Here is a 15794-nt window from a genome sequence, read left to right as displayed (position 1 = left end):
GAGGACTAAGGTGCGCCTGACCCAAGCTATGGTATTTTTAGTAGCCTCATATGCATGTGAAAGTCGAATAGAGAATAAGGAAGACTACAGAAGAATTGATGCATTTGACTTATGGTGTTGAAATAGAATATTAAAAGTATTATGGACTGACAAAAGTCAGAATACTCCTTTAGAAACCAGGATGGTCAGACTTCATTTCTCATGCTTCGGATATTGTATCAGAAAGACATTGTTCTTGGTGAATTCAGTGAAAAAGAGGAAGACTCCCAACAAGATGGATTGGCACAAGGGCTGCAGCAATGGGCTCAAACGTAGCAATGACTGTGAGATGGGTACAGGACGGGGCAGTGTTTCAGTCTGTTGTGCATAAGGTACCAATGAGCTGATACCAACTTGATGGCACCTGACAACAACTACAGTTACCTGAGGAGCTCAGTGGCTTTGTAGGATAAGCACAGGAGTGTGAACCACAAGGTTAGCGGTTTGAGCCCACCAGTCATCTGCAGGAGAAAGATTCTGCTCCAGCAAAGATATACAGTCAAATACACTCAACAGCACTTAACAACAACTGTAGTTAACTAGAAGTCTTGGTGTGGCACTGTAGGATAAGCACTGGACCACAAGGTCGGTTTGAACCACAAGACCAGCAGTTCAAACTCACCAGCTAGCTACTCCTCGGAAACCCTTTACAGGGTTGCTATGAGTTAGAAGGTGTCCTGGTGTGGCACTGTGGGTTAATGCACTGGACTGCAAAGTTGGTTTGAGCTTCAAGGTTTGTGGTTTAAATGCACCAGCCTCGGAAACCCTATACAGGGTTGTTATGGGTCGGAACCGACTTGACAGCACTTAAAACCACTAGAGGTTTATGTATAGATCCACTGCCATTAAGTCAATGCTGACAATGTCCCTATGGGCAGAGTACACCATCCCATATTGGTTTTGAAACTGTAAATCTTTATGGGACCAGAGTCTTATTCACCCTCAGAATGTCTGCTGGGTTCGAATTGCCAAGCTTGAGATTAGCAGTTCAACACTTAACACATTATTTTACCAGACCCCTTTAGGCCTATAAAGGAGCTCTAGTAGCGTAGTGGTTACGAATCAGGCTGCGAATCTTAAGGTCAGCAGTTCCAAACTACCAGCTGTTCCTCGGGAGAAAGATGAGTCTTTCTGCTCCTGTAAAGATTTACAGCTTCAGAAACCCTGTACAGGGTCACTATGTGTCAGAACTGATTCCACGGCACATTAACAACCAACCTTAGTATAAACATAGACATTTAACAGGTTGTGATATACACTAAGTGGCTACTACTGCTATTATTAGTCAGTATAATTACTTTAAACTACAGATGCACAATTGTAGTCGAGTGCCATCAACTCGGTTTCAACTCATAATGACTCTGTATAAGGTTTCCGAGGAGCAGCTGGTGGGTTTGAACCACGGTCTCTGTGTTTCGTAGTCCAGTGCTGATTCACAGTGTCACACAGATGCACAATACTACAGGAAACTCAGAAACAACAGTTCATTTTGCTATACTGTATTTAACGCAAATGAGATTGTGTGGAATTGGTAGATATAAGTATGTCACTAATGATAAATCAGGTTGGTTATGCTAATGTTTTGAAATGTTGGAACAGCTTTTTCATAATTAAAGAAAGCCTTGACAATGTATCAAGATGAAGAAAAAAACCCCACACAAATTCTACAGAAGTGCCTAGAAGGAAATGGCTAGTTTAGTAGGGTAAAGGAGCCCTTCAATTTCCATAGAGTAAAGTACATGGGAAATCTACAGGTGCAGATGAAGAGATTGGTGACATTTCTGTGTATTTAAAACAGGCTATTTTGGAGTCCTTGGCTCTGTGGGCTAATGTGTCTTACTGCAAAGTTGTTTGAACTGCAAGTTTGGTGATTCAAGCTCATCAGCTGCTCCTTGGAAACCCCCTATACAGGGTCGCTGTTGCAACTGACTCGATGGCACTTAACAATAACATCATCATCATCTTGGAGTCTTGGGGTGGCACTGTGGGTTAATGCGCTGGACTGTAAAGTTGGTTTAAACCACAAGGTGGGCAGTTCAAGCTCACCAGCTGCTCCTCAGAAACCTTATATGCAGGGTCGCTATGGATCAGAACTGTCTCGATGGCACTTCACAATAACATCTTGCAATAGCATTAATTCTGATGATAGTGGTCTCAATTAGTAGTATCTTCACAGACTTAGGTTATTTTCCCATATAACACACACACACATTAATAACTTATATATAGCCCACATCGAAAATACAAGCATGATTGCTAAAAAACTGTATGGGAGTATATTATTTGCATACAAGTATGGTAGTATCTTCAGAAGTATGAGCCCCGGAGTATAATATTTGAAACGGGTTGTTAAACTACAACATTTATTGATATTATTTATTAAGATAATACAATAAATATTTTGAAACTCTGATTTTTCAAGAATACATTCTGCATTATTTGTAGACCATGTGTAGACCAGCTATCAATGCCTCTTGTACCATGTCTAGACACCACCCAGATTCAAGTCATGTGATCTCTCCACTTAGCAGACCATCCCATTTCGCTGCCAGATATATCTAGAACCCAAATTGTTGTTGCTGTTAAGTGCTGTTGAGATAATTCCGACCCATATAGTCTTTATTTTAAACCAAGTATTCTTTTCTTGCCTATCAGTACCTTTGGAGTCCTGGAGTCCTATCCTTAAGTTACTGCTTTGTAATTTGATCTGGTTGTGTAGTGGTTACGAATCGGGCTGCTAATCTCATGGTCAGCAGTTCTAAACTACCAGCTGTTCCGTGGGAGAAAGAGGAGGCTTTCTGCTCCTGTAAAGATTTACAGCCTCGGAAACCCTGTACAGGGTCGCTATGAGTTGGAACCAACTCCACAGCACATAACAACATCCTAAATTACTGCCCAACCAGATCACAATTTAACACCAAAATCCCAAACAACTCCTTGATGTTAAGTGCTGTTGAGTTGGCTTAGACTCACAGTGACCCTGTATAGTTTCTGAGGAATGGCTGGTGAGTTTGAATTGCCAACCTTGTGGTTCAAACTGACCTTGAGGTCAAGTGCTTATCCTATGGCATCTCCTTAGCCTAGTTCTACTTGGAATGTATGATCGATCGCTCCCTTTTCCTCACATTGAAATCCCTCTTCACCGGACACACATTGGATCTTAACTCCTTTGTATCATTCATTTGTCTAGTATATCTCACTACATAATATGCTCCTTGTTGTTGTTGTTGAATGCCGTCGAATTGGTTCCAATTCATATTCTGTATAGGGTTTCTGAGGAGCGGCTGGTGAATATGAACTACTGACCTTGAAGGTAGCAGCAATCCAGTGTGTATTTACAATGACTTACCAGGACTCCAAATATGTTTCTGAGGGGGGCTGACAACTTTCATTACTGCATCCTTTGTGACCAGTTACTAATATAAAGGTTGATGGTTTGAATGTGCCAGAAGAAAGGTCTGGTGAACGGCTTCCATACAGATCACACCCAAGAAGACATAATAGGGCACTTCTACTCCCAAGGTGGTTGCTACTTTGTGGCACAGGGGAAATTGACAGGAAAGCAGAGGATTTTCACTTAAACTATCACATACTTGAGTGTGTCCAGTAGAATCTGTTTTTGGTTATGGGAAAGGTCCCAGAATATATCACTCCAGCTACTTTATGGTATAATTGTTCATGGGCTTGCCTGGAAGCCTGACAAACTACAGGGTGGTTTCTCTAAAAAATCACTAGAGTAGGAGAGACAATGTAATCAAATAAACCTACAATTCTGAAACAAAGAAACTATGTTAAAAACAACAAAAAGCTCTGCCAAATTCTCTACCTTGGTACAAATGATTTCTGCTGCCCAGTTTCTTCCTATTTGGTAATACTTTGGTATACTGGTAATACTTCACAGGGCAGAAAAATATAAAAATTGGATAATATATTATCTTCCTCCCCCTTAAAAAAGGGATAGACTGTGCTGTCAGAACAATCTTTCTTTCAAGAAAAACTTAAGTTAGGGCTTCTTGTTAACTCCTAAGTAAGGTGAGAACATGATCAGAAAGTACTCTGGGGCTTAAAAGCCTGGGGTGTGTATGAGTGTCAAAGAAACTGAGTTTAATTCTGTCATTGTCCTGCAAATAGAGATGGCTCATTTATTCACAGTCTCAACTATAACACACCACAGAGATGAAGATTTCTCAAGCATTGAACCAGAACTGCTCCCTACTTCATTTTATCTAATAGCACTATCTCATGGCCTGAGTGGAGGTGAGGAATGTAGTATTTATTAGAATAGTAGGGAGTCCTGGGGTTGCGCTGTGGGTTAATGCACTGGACTTGCAAGGTTGGTTTGAACCACAAGGCTGGCAGTTCAGGCTCATCAGACACTCCTCAGAAACCTTATACAGATTCGCTATGAGTCAGAACCAACTCAATAACAACATAACAACAACAACAACAACAAGGCTCAAGAGCCAAAATACATTTCTGTGCTAAGGTAATTTCTAAAGTTTTACCATCTACACAATAAAGATAATTTGAATTTGAATTTCCTCACACATCCCCATTTTTTTCCCTGGGGACTTTTGTTTACTGATTCCAAGTTTAAGTCCTGGCAAAACTTCAAATTTACCACTTTTCACAAACCTCCCAAGCTTAGCCTCAAAACCTCACTCAACAAAGTGGGCACCCGGTTGATATGGCTGCAATTGGTGCCAAGATGGCAGCGTGAGGCAGAACTTAGCCCTGAACTTGGATGTACCACTAGTAGTTGTATCATCTGGGCATGGTACTAGTCTCTGAACCTGCCTGTCACCTACAAAACGCAAGTAATCAGCACTACCTCATAGGTGTGAGGATTACACATAACCCTCAACAAAGAATTAATACAATAGTGAACGAAGTCAGACAAGATCCTTGACCTCTCTTGATTACTTCCCATCAGTAATGGACTACGAACCATAAGATTGGCAGTTCAAACCCACCAGCTGCTTGAGAAACCCTATACAGAGTCACTGTGTCGAAATCGACTTGACAGCGCTTAACAACAACAACAACAACATTGCTGTTAAGCTGTTGCATTGGTTCCAACACATGGTGACCCTGTATAGGGTTTCCAAGGAGCGGCTGGAGGATTTGAACTGCCTACCTTTTGTTCAAACCAACCTTACGGTCGGTCCACTTCTTATCCTAGAGTGCCCAGTTAAGAGAACCCTAAGGGGATCCTTCTATCAAGGGCCTTTTAATCTTTTTTTTTTTCACATAGGGGACACTTACAGCTGCTGACTTTGTGAAAAAACAAACAAACAAAAAAAAAAAAAACATATATATATATCACTCAGAAACCCCAGGTTCCAGCTCTCCAGGACATAGACTAAATTTCTCTGGAAATGCCTTCAACATTTAAAGAAAGGCCTGGGATGAGCACCAACCAAACAGCCTGGTTTCTTTTCAGATCATAAAGACTAAAACAAAGGTTTGAAGACCACTTGATTTTTGTTAGTCCCTGGGTTACAGACATCCAACATCCAATTTATGTACAACATAGTAAATATTTGACACACACAATGGTTTATAATAAAAAACAGGTGTTAAAGATATTTTATGCATCCGGAAGTGTTTCTGTAATATTTTTTTATGCTAGAAAGTGACACTATATTGTACAATAAACACTTGACAAACTGTCCCAGATTCGGTACAAATCTTTGATTTAAACAGATTTATCAACAGAACTTGTTTGTTCGTAATCTGGGGGCTGCCTGTATCTCAAGGGCAACTACAGGACTGTAGAGTGTACACTGTCATACTTGTCTCTAACTACACCGACTAGCAATAAGGAAGCCATTAAATTCTCATCCCCAGCTTCAGCCGGGTATTTTATTGGATACATTTGATTGTGGAAACTGAACCTAGAATGTAAATGTCTACCTTGATAATCAGTGGCAGATTACCCAATAAGGTAAGCACAGGCTTACTTGTGTTTACTTATTAATCTGTAGTGAACAGTTTTACATTTTTTCCACTGCATAAAAGATTCTGCTTCTAATTATGGCTGACATCTCTCTCTCTATTCTACACCACCTTCCTAAAGAATCAAAGACTTAAATTTACAATCCCTGACTGGGACGGAGTACCCCCCATACAAAAAGTAAGCATGGGTTTACCTGCGTTTACTTAATCTCTGTGTTTACCTTGCTAACTGGGTAATCTGCCCTGTGTCTAAATCATTTTAGAGGTGACTATGCTAAATGGTTTTGATCAGCTACCAATGGATCATTACTGTCCTAAGCAAATGTAAAGCAATGAGCCAATTTTATATTAAATAACTGTAACTGAAATAAGTAAAAAACTATTCTCCGGGGAAACTTCAAGGGCCTCACTATCATCCCACACAGATTGGTCAATTATACAATCTGGACTGCTTGCTTTTAGGAGACGGGCTGCCTCTTCCTAGTGGACTAGCCAAAGAGCAAAGTAAAGGCGCCTTGGTAAATATGCCGAACATTAGAGATTACTATCTAAAAATGGCAACTTTGCTCATCTTTAGCCCGACTTCTGCCTTTTGGTGTTATTTTACGTTCTTCGTTAACCATCTTTCTACAGGCAGAAAACTTTAAACGAGGGAGCTTTTTTTTTTATTAAGGCTAATAGTGCCCCAGCTCTTGTGACCTAATGAGTCCAGTCAGATAGCAAGTGCCCAAACTAATCCCAGTGAGTTTTTATTATTATAAAGTCCGCGGGCTGTTTATCTATTCTAGAAAAATGTCTAGATTTAATCCACCACCGCAAATTGCTAAAACAAGGAAGGGAAACAAGAGGCTGAAAGGTTAGGGCTACCACATTCACGCCATTTCTATTGCCTTTCCCGCCCCTCGTTAGCACTCGGTTTTACGCTCAATTCGCTTGTAACATGGTGACTCCGCTAGGCGCAGCTTGCACAGCTAGGGACCTGCCGGGGGGCCAGGAGGCGTCTCGGCCTCCCGCCCTCCCGCCGGCCCAGATGGAGAAGGCTGGGCAAACCCCTTTGTCTCTCCTTCATCAACCCAGAGAAAGGAAGGAAGGAGGGAGGAGGAGGAAAGCGAATCCCTCCCAGTCCTGCAGCCAGATGGAGGATCGGCGGGGCGGTCAGGGGCTAGCCCGGCCTCTCTGCGCCCGCGGCGGGCACCGAGCGCGCCGGCCGCCCAGCTCTCACCTCGTCCTCCAGCTCGCTCCGGAAGCACAGGCACGCCGCCCGCTTCTTGAAGCCCTCGCGGTCATAGGTCCGCGTCTGGTTCGGCTTGAACTTCATCATAGAGACGGGCTCTTCTTGTCGCTGCTGCTCCGGCCGTCGCCGCGGGGGCCCGGCCGCCGCCAACCCGCCGAGGAGTGCGGGCGCGGCGAGTCGGGGAGCTAGGGATCAGTGCGCGCTGGGAGGCGATGCAGCCGATCAGTCCGGGGCCGGAGCCGGAGCCGGGGCCGCGACTGCTCCGACGTGGTGCGGAGCACAAGCGCGGGTCAGTGGAGCCTGTGAGCCGGGTTAGAAGCGCCTCCTCTGTCCGGGTGTCCACCGCTCTCCATGGAGCCCGCCGCCGCCGCTGGGGAAGAGCGAGGCTCACGCCACGCGGAGACAGTTGCAGACACTCGCCCACCAGGCAGCAGCACAGAGCCGGCCGAGCACCGCCCCCTCCGCCGTATTTAAGTCGGTTCGCGCCCGCCCCGCCCGGATCCCGCGCACCGTCCTGCGCGCGCCACCGCGCCTGCGCGCCGGGATCTTGGCTGCTGGGGTGGAGAGAGCCTGGCGGTTTCTCAGAGTTGCGCGCTGGCGCGCGCGGGGATCAAATTCTGTTAGTACTGAGCTCTTGTGGCGGAGCCGAGCGTTGGGGGACCGTACTCCAGTACAATGCCAGTAAATGGCAAATGAACCAAGACCACCTCCCTCCCGCGTGTAAATCTCACGACTTTCCCCACAAGGATCCTATGATAAGTAAGTGATTTACTGCATCAATCCTCAACTCCCTGGTCACGAAATGCCCCAAGGCATTACAACGGGTGCAGACTTCGCGGCGACTATAGTTGTTAGGTGCCACCGAGTCGGTACAGACTGATAGCTACCCCTATGTACAACGGAACGAAACAGTGCCGGGTCCTAGACCAACCTCACAATTTTTGCCACGCTTGAGTCTATTGATGCTGCCACTTTGCCAATCCATCTCGCTGTGGTTCTTCCTCTTTTTCTCTGACCCTCCACCCTACCAAACATGATATCCTTCTCCAGTAACTGGTCCCTTCTGACAATATGTCCGAAGTATGAGAGACGAAGTTTGGCCATCCTGGCCTCCAAGGAACACTCTGGCAGCCCATGGCACTTTCAATAGTCTCCTCTAACACCATAACTCAAAAGCATCAATTCTTCCAAGGTCTTCCTTATTCACTGTAGTTTTTGCATGCATATGAGGTTATTGAAAATACCATGGCTTGGGTCAGGCGCAACTTAGTCCTTAAGCCGACATCTTTGCCCTTCAATACTTTAAAAAAGTGTTGCGCAGCAGATTTGCCTAATGCAATAAGTCGTTTGATTGCTTGACTGCTGCTTCCATGAGTGTTGATGGTTGATCCAAGAAGAATGAAGTCCTTGACAACTTCAATCTTTCCTCCGTTGATATGAATGTTGTTTATTGGTCCAGTAGTGAGGATTTCTGTTTTCTTTACATTGAGATGCAATCCATACGGAAGGCTGTAGATGAGTCCAGAATTCCCATGTATAGCGCAGAGACTCAAGAAACCTGGAAAAATTAACACGTTAATTAGGACCCCCCCCCACCTCCCACTTTGGGTGAAAGAGGAGAGGAGGGTACATTTTCTTTTTTCCCCTCAATATTTAGTTGGGTGCAGGGTCGCTTGTATTCTTTCTCGAATCAGTTGAGGCTTAAATATTTCTTTGAAATCTTCCATAGCATCCCACTTTGCCCCACCCATCAGAATAAATTCAATAGTAGGAAGCGAGGCTAATATTTACTATTTTCCATACGTGTCTCTTGCTAAGAAACAGGCAGCACATTGAACACAAACAAGGAAATACCTTCTATCTGGGAGCTTATAGTCTTGGGGACTTGGGGCAAACATCCCTTGCATTTTAGATTGCCCTATAAAGGCGTGGCGCTGTGGGTTAATGTGCCAGACTGCAAAGCCGTTTGAACTGCAAGGTCGGCGGTTCAAGCTCACCAGCTGCTCCTTGGAAACCCTATACAGGGTCGCTATGGGTCGGAACTGACTCAATGGCACTAAAAACAGTAAAGGCTAAGATAGACGCTAGGATGCTTACTTGGGTTTTAAGACAGCTCAGGGGATCTTCCTCCACCCTGGCTCCTCCGCGGAGGTTGAGGACAGCTTAGCACCCAGGTACATCCATTTTTGTTTTTGTTTTCTATTTCTGGGGCGCCTGCTGTGTATCAGATACTGGCATCTAACAAAAGTCTCCAGCCTCCTGCCCTACAGGCATTTAAGCACCGGAGAGCAGATGGTCAAATATTAAAGTCATTCAAATGTATGTAAAACTACAAATGTGAAAAGTTCCAAGGTGGTAGATGGGTTAATAAGAGATTTGATCAGATCTTCAAATCGGAAAAGGTTTCTAGAGACAGCACAGCTTTAGTTTAGAGCTTGGTGAGCTTTTAAGGCAGACCAGGGGAGTCCTGGTGTGGTGCTGTGGATTAATGCGCTGGACTGCAAGATCTGTTTGAACTGCAAGGTTGGTGGTTCAAGCTCAGCAGTCATTTCCTCGTTGTCAGAATCTATTCCACGGCCACACCACACACCTTGATACTGTCAGAGGGGTCACACCAAAATGACTCTATACAATGGTTGTGCGTGTTTCAGCCACAATTATTACATGCATTTTAAATAAAAATATCATTGTGGTTAGTTATAACAACAAAAACATTCTTCGTAAGCCCAATTTACATATATCACATACCCACAAGGTTAAAACTATGTTAAGTTACTTTTTGAACCTTACGAACCGAATCAAGCTGCTAACCTCAATGTCAGCAGTTCGAAACTACCAGCTGTACTGCAGGAGAAAGATGAGGCTTTCTGCTCCTGTAAAGATTTACAGCCTCAGAAACCCTGTTCAGGGTCACTGTGAGTTGGAACTGACTCCAAGGCACATAAGCACAACCACCACCAATGGACTCTTGGAATTTTTGTCTGTCATCGAAGGAGCAGTGGTGATGCTGTTGTTAAGTGTTAGACTTCCATCTACTAGGTAGGTGGTTTGAACCCACCAACTCCTGCAAAGGGAGAAAGATGAGACTGTCTACTCCTGTAAAGGTGTACTGCCTGGAAATGCTAAGGAGCAATTCTCCTCGTTCCTAGGATCACTCTGAGTGGAAATTGACATGATGCCGGGGGTGGTGGGAGGGTGGTGGTGGTGGTGTTTATTATGCTGTGGTCAGAGCTGTCATTATTACCCAATTACAATGGCACTTCATGTCTAAGGCTACAAGCACATGCTGTTTTCATTGCTGGCAGTGTCTCTATAGTTACTGATTTTGTCAAATTTTCTTGTACTTTAGCTACAATATTGTGGTAAGTAGTATATGTGAACTTGCACCAATACCTTATTTTGAGAATGAAGTAATTAAAGGAAAAGAAGAAGAAAAAGCAAAAGCAAGTTTCTATACATTTACTAATAAAGTAATTGATGTCATAATTCAATGTAGATATTGAAAAACAATTTTGTTGTTGTGTGCATACAATCTAAGAAATACTACATTTAAGCAATTACAACTACACTTATCATTATTTTGCTATGATTATAATTGATTATGAACATTCTAAGCGTTCTGTATGGTCAGGCATGGGAGGAGGGCCCTGAGGGAGAGTTGTGACACCAACCCTCGTGATGTCACTGTAGGGAACTGGAATTTAGGCAAAGCCCCATGGGGGAGGAAAAAAGGACAGTTTTAAGAAATGAAAGAGATAGGAAGTGTGTCTGCAGAGCTGGATTAAATATGCAAGGTTAAAATTGGCCAGAGAAAGCAAAACCTAAGCATTCTGAGCTGGGGGCCCCTGGGAGGACCCAGAACAGGTCACTGAGCTTCCTACTCTTAATTCTGACAATCCCCTTCCCCCGCCTTTAGGCTCAGGACTATTGAACCTGACTCATCTTGTTGTTGTTGTTGTGTGCTATGCATTTGATTCCGATTCATAGCAACCCTGGATAGGGTTTCCAAGGAGCATCTGGTGGGTTTGAACTGCCAACCTTGTGGTTTGCAGCCCAGTGCTGATCCAACAGTGCCATACCAGGAGTCTGTAAATCTTTACAGGAGCAGATTTGAACTGCTTATCTTGCAGGTAGCAGCCATTCAACTCATAATCCACTACGGTACCAGGGCTTCATATACTGATTCATCTAGTTACTCCCAAACCAAACCCCACGGCTGTTAGAGTCCGTGCTGACTCTTAGTAAGTCTACAGGACAGGGTATAACTGCCCCATAAGGTTTCCAAGACAGAAATCTTTATGGAAGCAGACTGCCACAGTTGTTAGGTTTGAATCACTAACCTTTCAGTTAGTAGTTTGACACTTTAACCACTGTACCACCAAGGTTCCATTTGTTGCTTTTGGGGTTTAGCAAATGCAAGTTTGTAGCATGGGCTTATGTTGGATAAGTGATTTAAGGAATAAGACCTTAGCACTCACTACCTTTATGCTGGGAAATCTTATCAAGTCTCTTCAGAGATCTTTCTTCTGTCAAAAAAAATATGAATTCGGTGAAAGTTCACAAAGCTAATCAGTTTTTTATTTAAAAAGTTCATACACAATTTGATTCATGTCATTGATTGCAATCCCCACAATGTAGCATCATTTATTCTACTTCCTTGCTTTGTTTTCTGTTTCTATTCTTCCTTCTTTCCTAATCCTTCTGAACTTTGCCCTTGGGTAGATGCTGCCCTTTTGATCTCAAATGGTTGATTATTCTAAGGAATGTATACTTTCCTAGTGGTTTTGTACCCCTTATAGACCTGTCTGGACTCCTGCTGTAGGATCAGCACAGGACTTCAAACCATGGGTTGGCAGGTCAAACCCACCAAACTGCTCCTCAGAAACCCTGTACAGCTATCTATTGTTTGGCTGAAAATTGAGCCCCAGGAGTTGGTTCAGATCCAGAACTGGAGTGACCCAGGGCCATACTCTTAGGGACTCCACCAGTCTCTACCCCATCAGTAAGCTTGATCTTTTTTGTGATTGTGAGTTTTTCCTCCCATATTTTTCTCTTACTCTATCCAGGACTTTCTAATGTGATCCCTTTCAGAGCAGTTGGTTTAGTGGTAGCTGGACACCATCTAATTCTTGTTGTCTTGGGGTCAGAGGAGGCTGAGGTTCATATGGTTCAATACTCCATTGAACTGATTGATTCTATGCATCTTTGATTTCCTTCACTCTTATTTTCTGTGAATGGGGAGAGACCAATAGTTGCAATAGATGGTAGCTCAGGAGATTTTAAGACCCAAGTTGTTACTCAATGAAACAGGATATAGAACATAGTCTTTGTGGACTATGTCAATTGACGTTGGTGTACCCCATACAGAGGAATGTTCTAAACTGAAGCTTTCTTACAGAAGTCACATGAAAGTTAACTATTTCCAGAACTATAAATTTTGACAGTACACATCTAGTAAGGAAGTGTTGTTGTTGTTGTTAGGTGCCATTGAGTTGGTACCAACACATAGTGACTCTATGCACAACAAAACAAAACACAGCCCAGTCCTGGGCCAACCTTACAATTGTTGCCACGCTTGAGCCCATCGATGCCACTTTGCCAATCCATTTCTCTGGGGGTTTTCCTCTTTCTCTCTGACCCTTCACCTTACCAAACATGATATCCTTCTCCAGTCCCTCCTGACAACATGTCTGAAGTATGAGAGACAAAGCTTGGCCATCTTGGCCTCCAAGGAGCTGCACTTCTTCCAACACAGATCCATGTGTTCTTTTGACAGCCCATGGTACTTTCCATATTCTCCTCCAACACCATAACTCATATGCATCAATTTTATGGTCTTTCTTATTCATTGTCCAACTTTCTCATGCATATGAGGTTATTGAAAATATCATGGCTTGGGTCAGGCGCACCTTAGTCTTCAAGCCGACATCTTTGTTCTTCAACACTTTAAAAAGGTCTTGTGCAGCAGATTTACCTAATGCAATAATATGTCCTTTGATTTCTTGACTGCTGTTTCCATGAGTGTTGATGGTTGTTCCAAGAAGAATGAAGTCCTTAACAACTTCAATCTTTCCTCCGTTGATAAGAATGTTGCTTGTTGGGCAGTGGTGAGGATTTTTGTTTTCTTTACATTGAGATACAATCCATACTGAAGGCTGTGGTCCTTGATCTTCATCAGTAAATATTTTAAGTCCTCTTCATTTTCAATAAGCAAGGGTGTATCATCTGCATATCACAGGCTGTTAATGAGTCTTCCTTCAATCCTAACGTTATGTTTTTCTCATATAACTCAGATTCTTGGATTATTTGCTCCGCGTACAGGTTGAATAAGTATGATGAAAAAATACAACCCTGTTGCACACCTTTCCTAATTTTAAACGATTCAGTGTTCCCATGTTCTATTCGAAAAACTGCTTCTCGGTCCATTTACAAGTTCCTCATGAGCACAATTAATTGTTCAAGAATACTCATACTTCACAATGTTGTTCATAGCTTGTCATGATCCACACAATTGAAAGCCTTTGCATGGTCAATAAAGCACTGATAAACATCTTTCTGGTATTCTCTGCTTTCAGTCAAGATCCATCTAATGTCAGCAATGATATCCCTCGTTCCATGTCCTGAATGGCTAATTAATTACAAATAACTTAGATAACTGTGGTCTTTTTATTTTTACTTGTTTATTTATTTTAAAGCTTTAATGTGAATTGAGTGAGTAAAGGTTTACAGGAGAGGTTATCAGTTTTACATTCAGCAAACCATTGCAATGATACAATCCGCACCATCAGCTAACAGTATTTACCTCTATTACTTTTTTTTTTAATGTACACATACTGCATTGAAAATACATATTCATTTAAAGTCCAAAGGGCACATTTTGCAAGCCAGCCTCCTGCCCACAGGCACACTGTCTCAGTCCATGGGTCTATAGTCCTCTGTTGCTCTGTATTTCTTTGCCATCACCTCTGCCACCATCTTTGTTGTCATTGTTTTTATGATTAGGATCCCTTGCTTCTCTCATGCTCTTCCTTCTTGATGGACCTGAAATTACAGATTAACTGCTCTCCCATTTTAGTTACACCTTTTCTACATTTATAGTTGTGATAATAGCTATTAGTCCTGATAACAATTACTCATAATTGAATCATAAAATCCCATCCCCAACATCACCAGATCCATCTGGACAAGAGGAAAACTATTCAGTGGGGATTCTGTCTTACTCCCCTTGTTCTGACACTAAGCACCCTCATGAAACCATCCACTTCATGCCTTTATAGTCCCCCAATTTTGATAGTAAAAGTCTAAGTTGCCCATCCCTATGAACCCAGTGTATTGAGGAGGCAAGCTTGATCCTTGATTTGAAGAATCCTTCCCTTTTGTTGGAGTTTTGGTCAACTTCATCCATAAGAAAAGGTCCAGTTCATTAGGTTGTAGCAATTTGTGCTTGCTCCTTGTATTGAACTTTTTTATCTTCATCTGATCGAATTCTGGTCTGCAAGTCATCCAAGCTAGGCCAAATAGGCACTATCTGCAAGTTTGGGAGTTCTCTCACACCTCCCCACACTTCAGACCAGCTGGTTGCTTCACTCTTAACTTTTGTCTCTAGTGACTAGGTCAGTGTCCTTGGGGTCTAGAGTTCACATATTTCCCTGAACTTCAAACCAGTCAGTGCTTTCTCTTCTATTTCAAGGTCAATGGGTGTCTATGGAACATAACAAAACTCAGCCCATATCTTTATTGCTGCATTTCCCCCACTTTCACTCACCAATTGACTAGAGTGGCCACTGGTGAGTCTACAAGATTGTTCATGTGTTCCCTCTGAGTTTCAGTCTTAGAAAGGGGTTTACCCTGATGGACTGATTTTTCTTGCCTTGATGGCTCCAAGGCAAACAGGTTGCTTGATGTTATCATAACCAAACAGTCTGGTGTTTTTTGTTTGTTTGTTTTAATTTTAATTTGACTGGGGTCTTTTTATATGAAAAGAAGTTAAAGCTTCCCCTTGCTTAAAACCCTTCAAAGGTCTGGATTCTAGTAGGTGCTCAATAAATACTAGTCGATTGATTGTTGGTCCCCTCAAGTTTTTCCTTTAAATGCAAGAGTTGAGGCATGAATTCAGATTAACTGAGGAGGAAAGAGAAAGGTACATAGAACCAGTGAACTTGAGCTTCAGATTTCAGGCCTCAGGACTTGTCGAGAAATCTTGAGTTCAGGTCTCACTTGTGCCACTTAATTTACAAGGGAACTTCAAAAAGTTCATGGAAAAATTCCATTATCCTTCAATTCCATTTTTCCATGAATGTTTTGAAGCCCCTTCATCCACATTTGCTTTATTCTTAGCCTCTTTTCTTATCTCTCAAAGGGATATATATAGAAATAGAAGATGTTATTTTTGCATGCAATAGAACACAACTAGACTCATGTCTCACAATGTGTATGAAAATAAGTTCAAAAATGCATCCCAGACTTAAATATGCTATCTAAAACTCATAAAACTCTTAGAATAAAACATAGGAGTAATACTTTAGGACTTGGCCTTTAGCAATAGAGTCATTACACTAAAAGT

General features: G+C 42.6%; 1 protein-coding gene across 2 annotated transcripts in view; it reads right to left on the bottom strand.

Moving 5' to 3' along the window:
* NUDT4 (nudix (nucleoside diphosphate linked moiety X)-type motif 4) overlaps positions 1-7396 on the bottom strand; it is a 20073-nt gene extending 12677 nt beyond the window's left edge. Inside the window, exon 1 of one of the 2 annotated variants that reach the window (XM_006871789.1) lies at positions 7220-7396. In XM_006871789.1, coding sequence (XP_006871851.1) covers positions 7220-7318 — 99 coding nt within the window. In that variant the 5' untranslated portion in view covers positions 7319-7396. The remainder of the gene's footprint in view (positions 1-7219) is intronic. The other variant, XM_006871788.1, reaches the window with a different exon arrangement.
* Between the last annotated feature and the right edge of the window lie 8398 nt (positions 7397-15794).

The sequence above is a fragment of the Chrysochloris asiatica genome, unplaced genomic scaffold (genome assembly GCF_000296735.1).
Source record: "Chrysochloris asiatica unplaced genomic scaffold, ChrAsi1.0 scaffold00174, whole genome shotgun sequence".
NCBI lineage: Eukaryota > Metazoa > Chordata > Mammalia > Afrosoricida > Chrysochloridae > Chrysochloris > Chrysochloris asiatica.
This window is presented reverse-complemented; position numbering and strand designations above follow the sequence as displayed.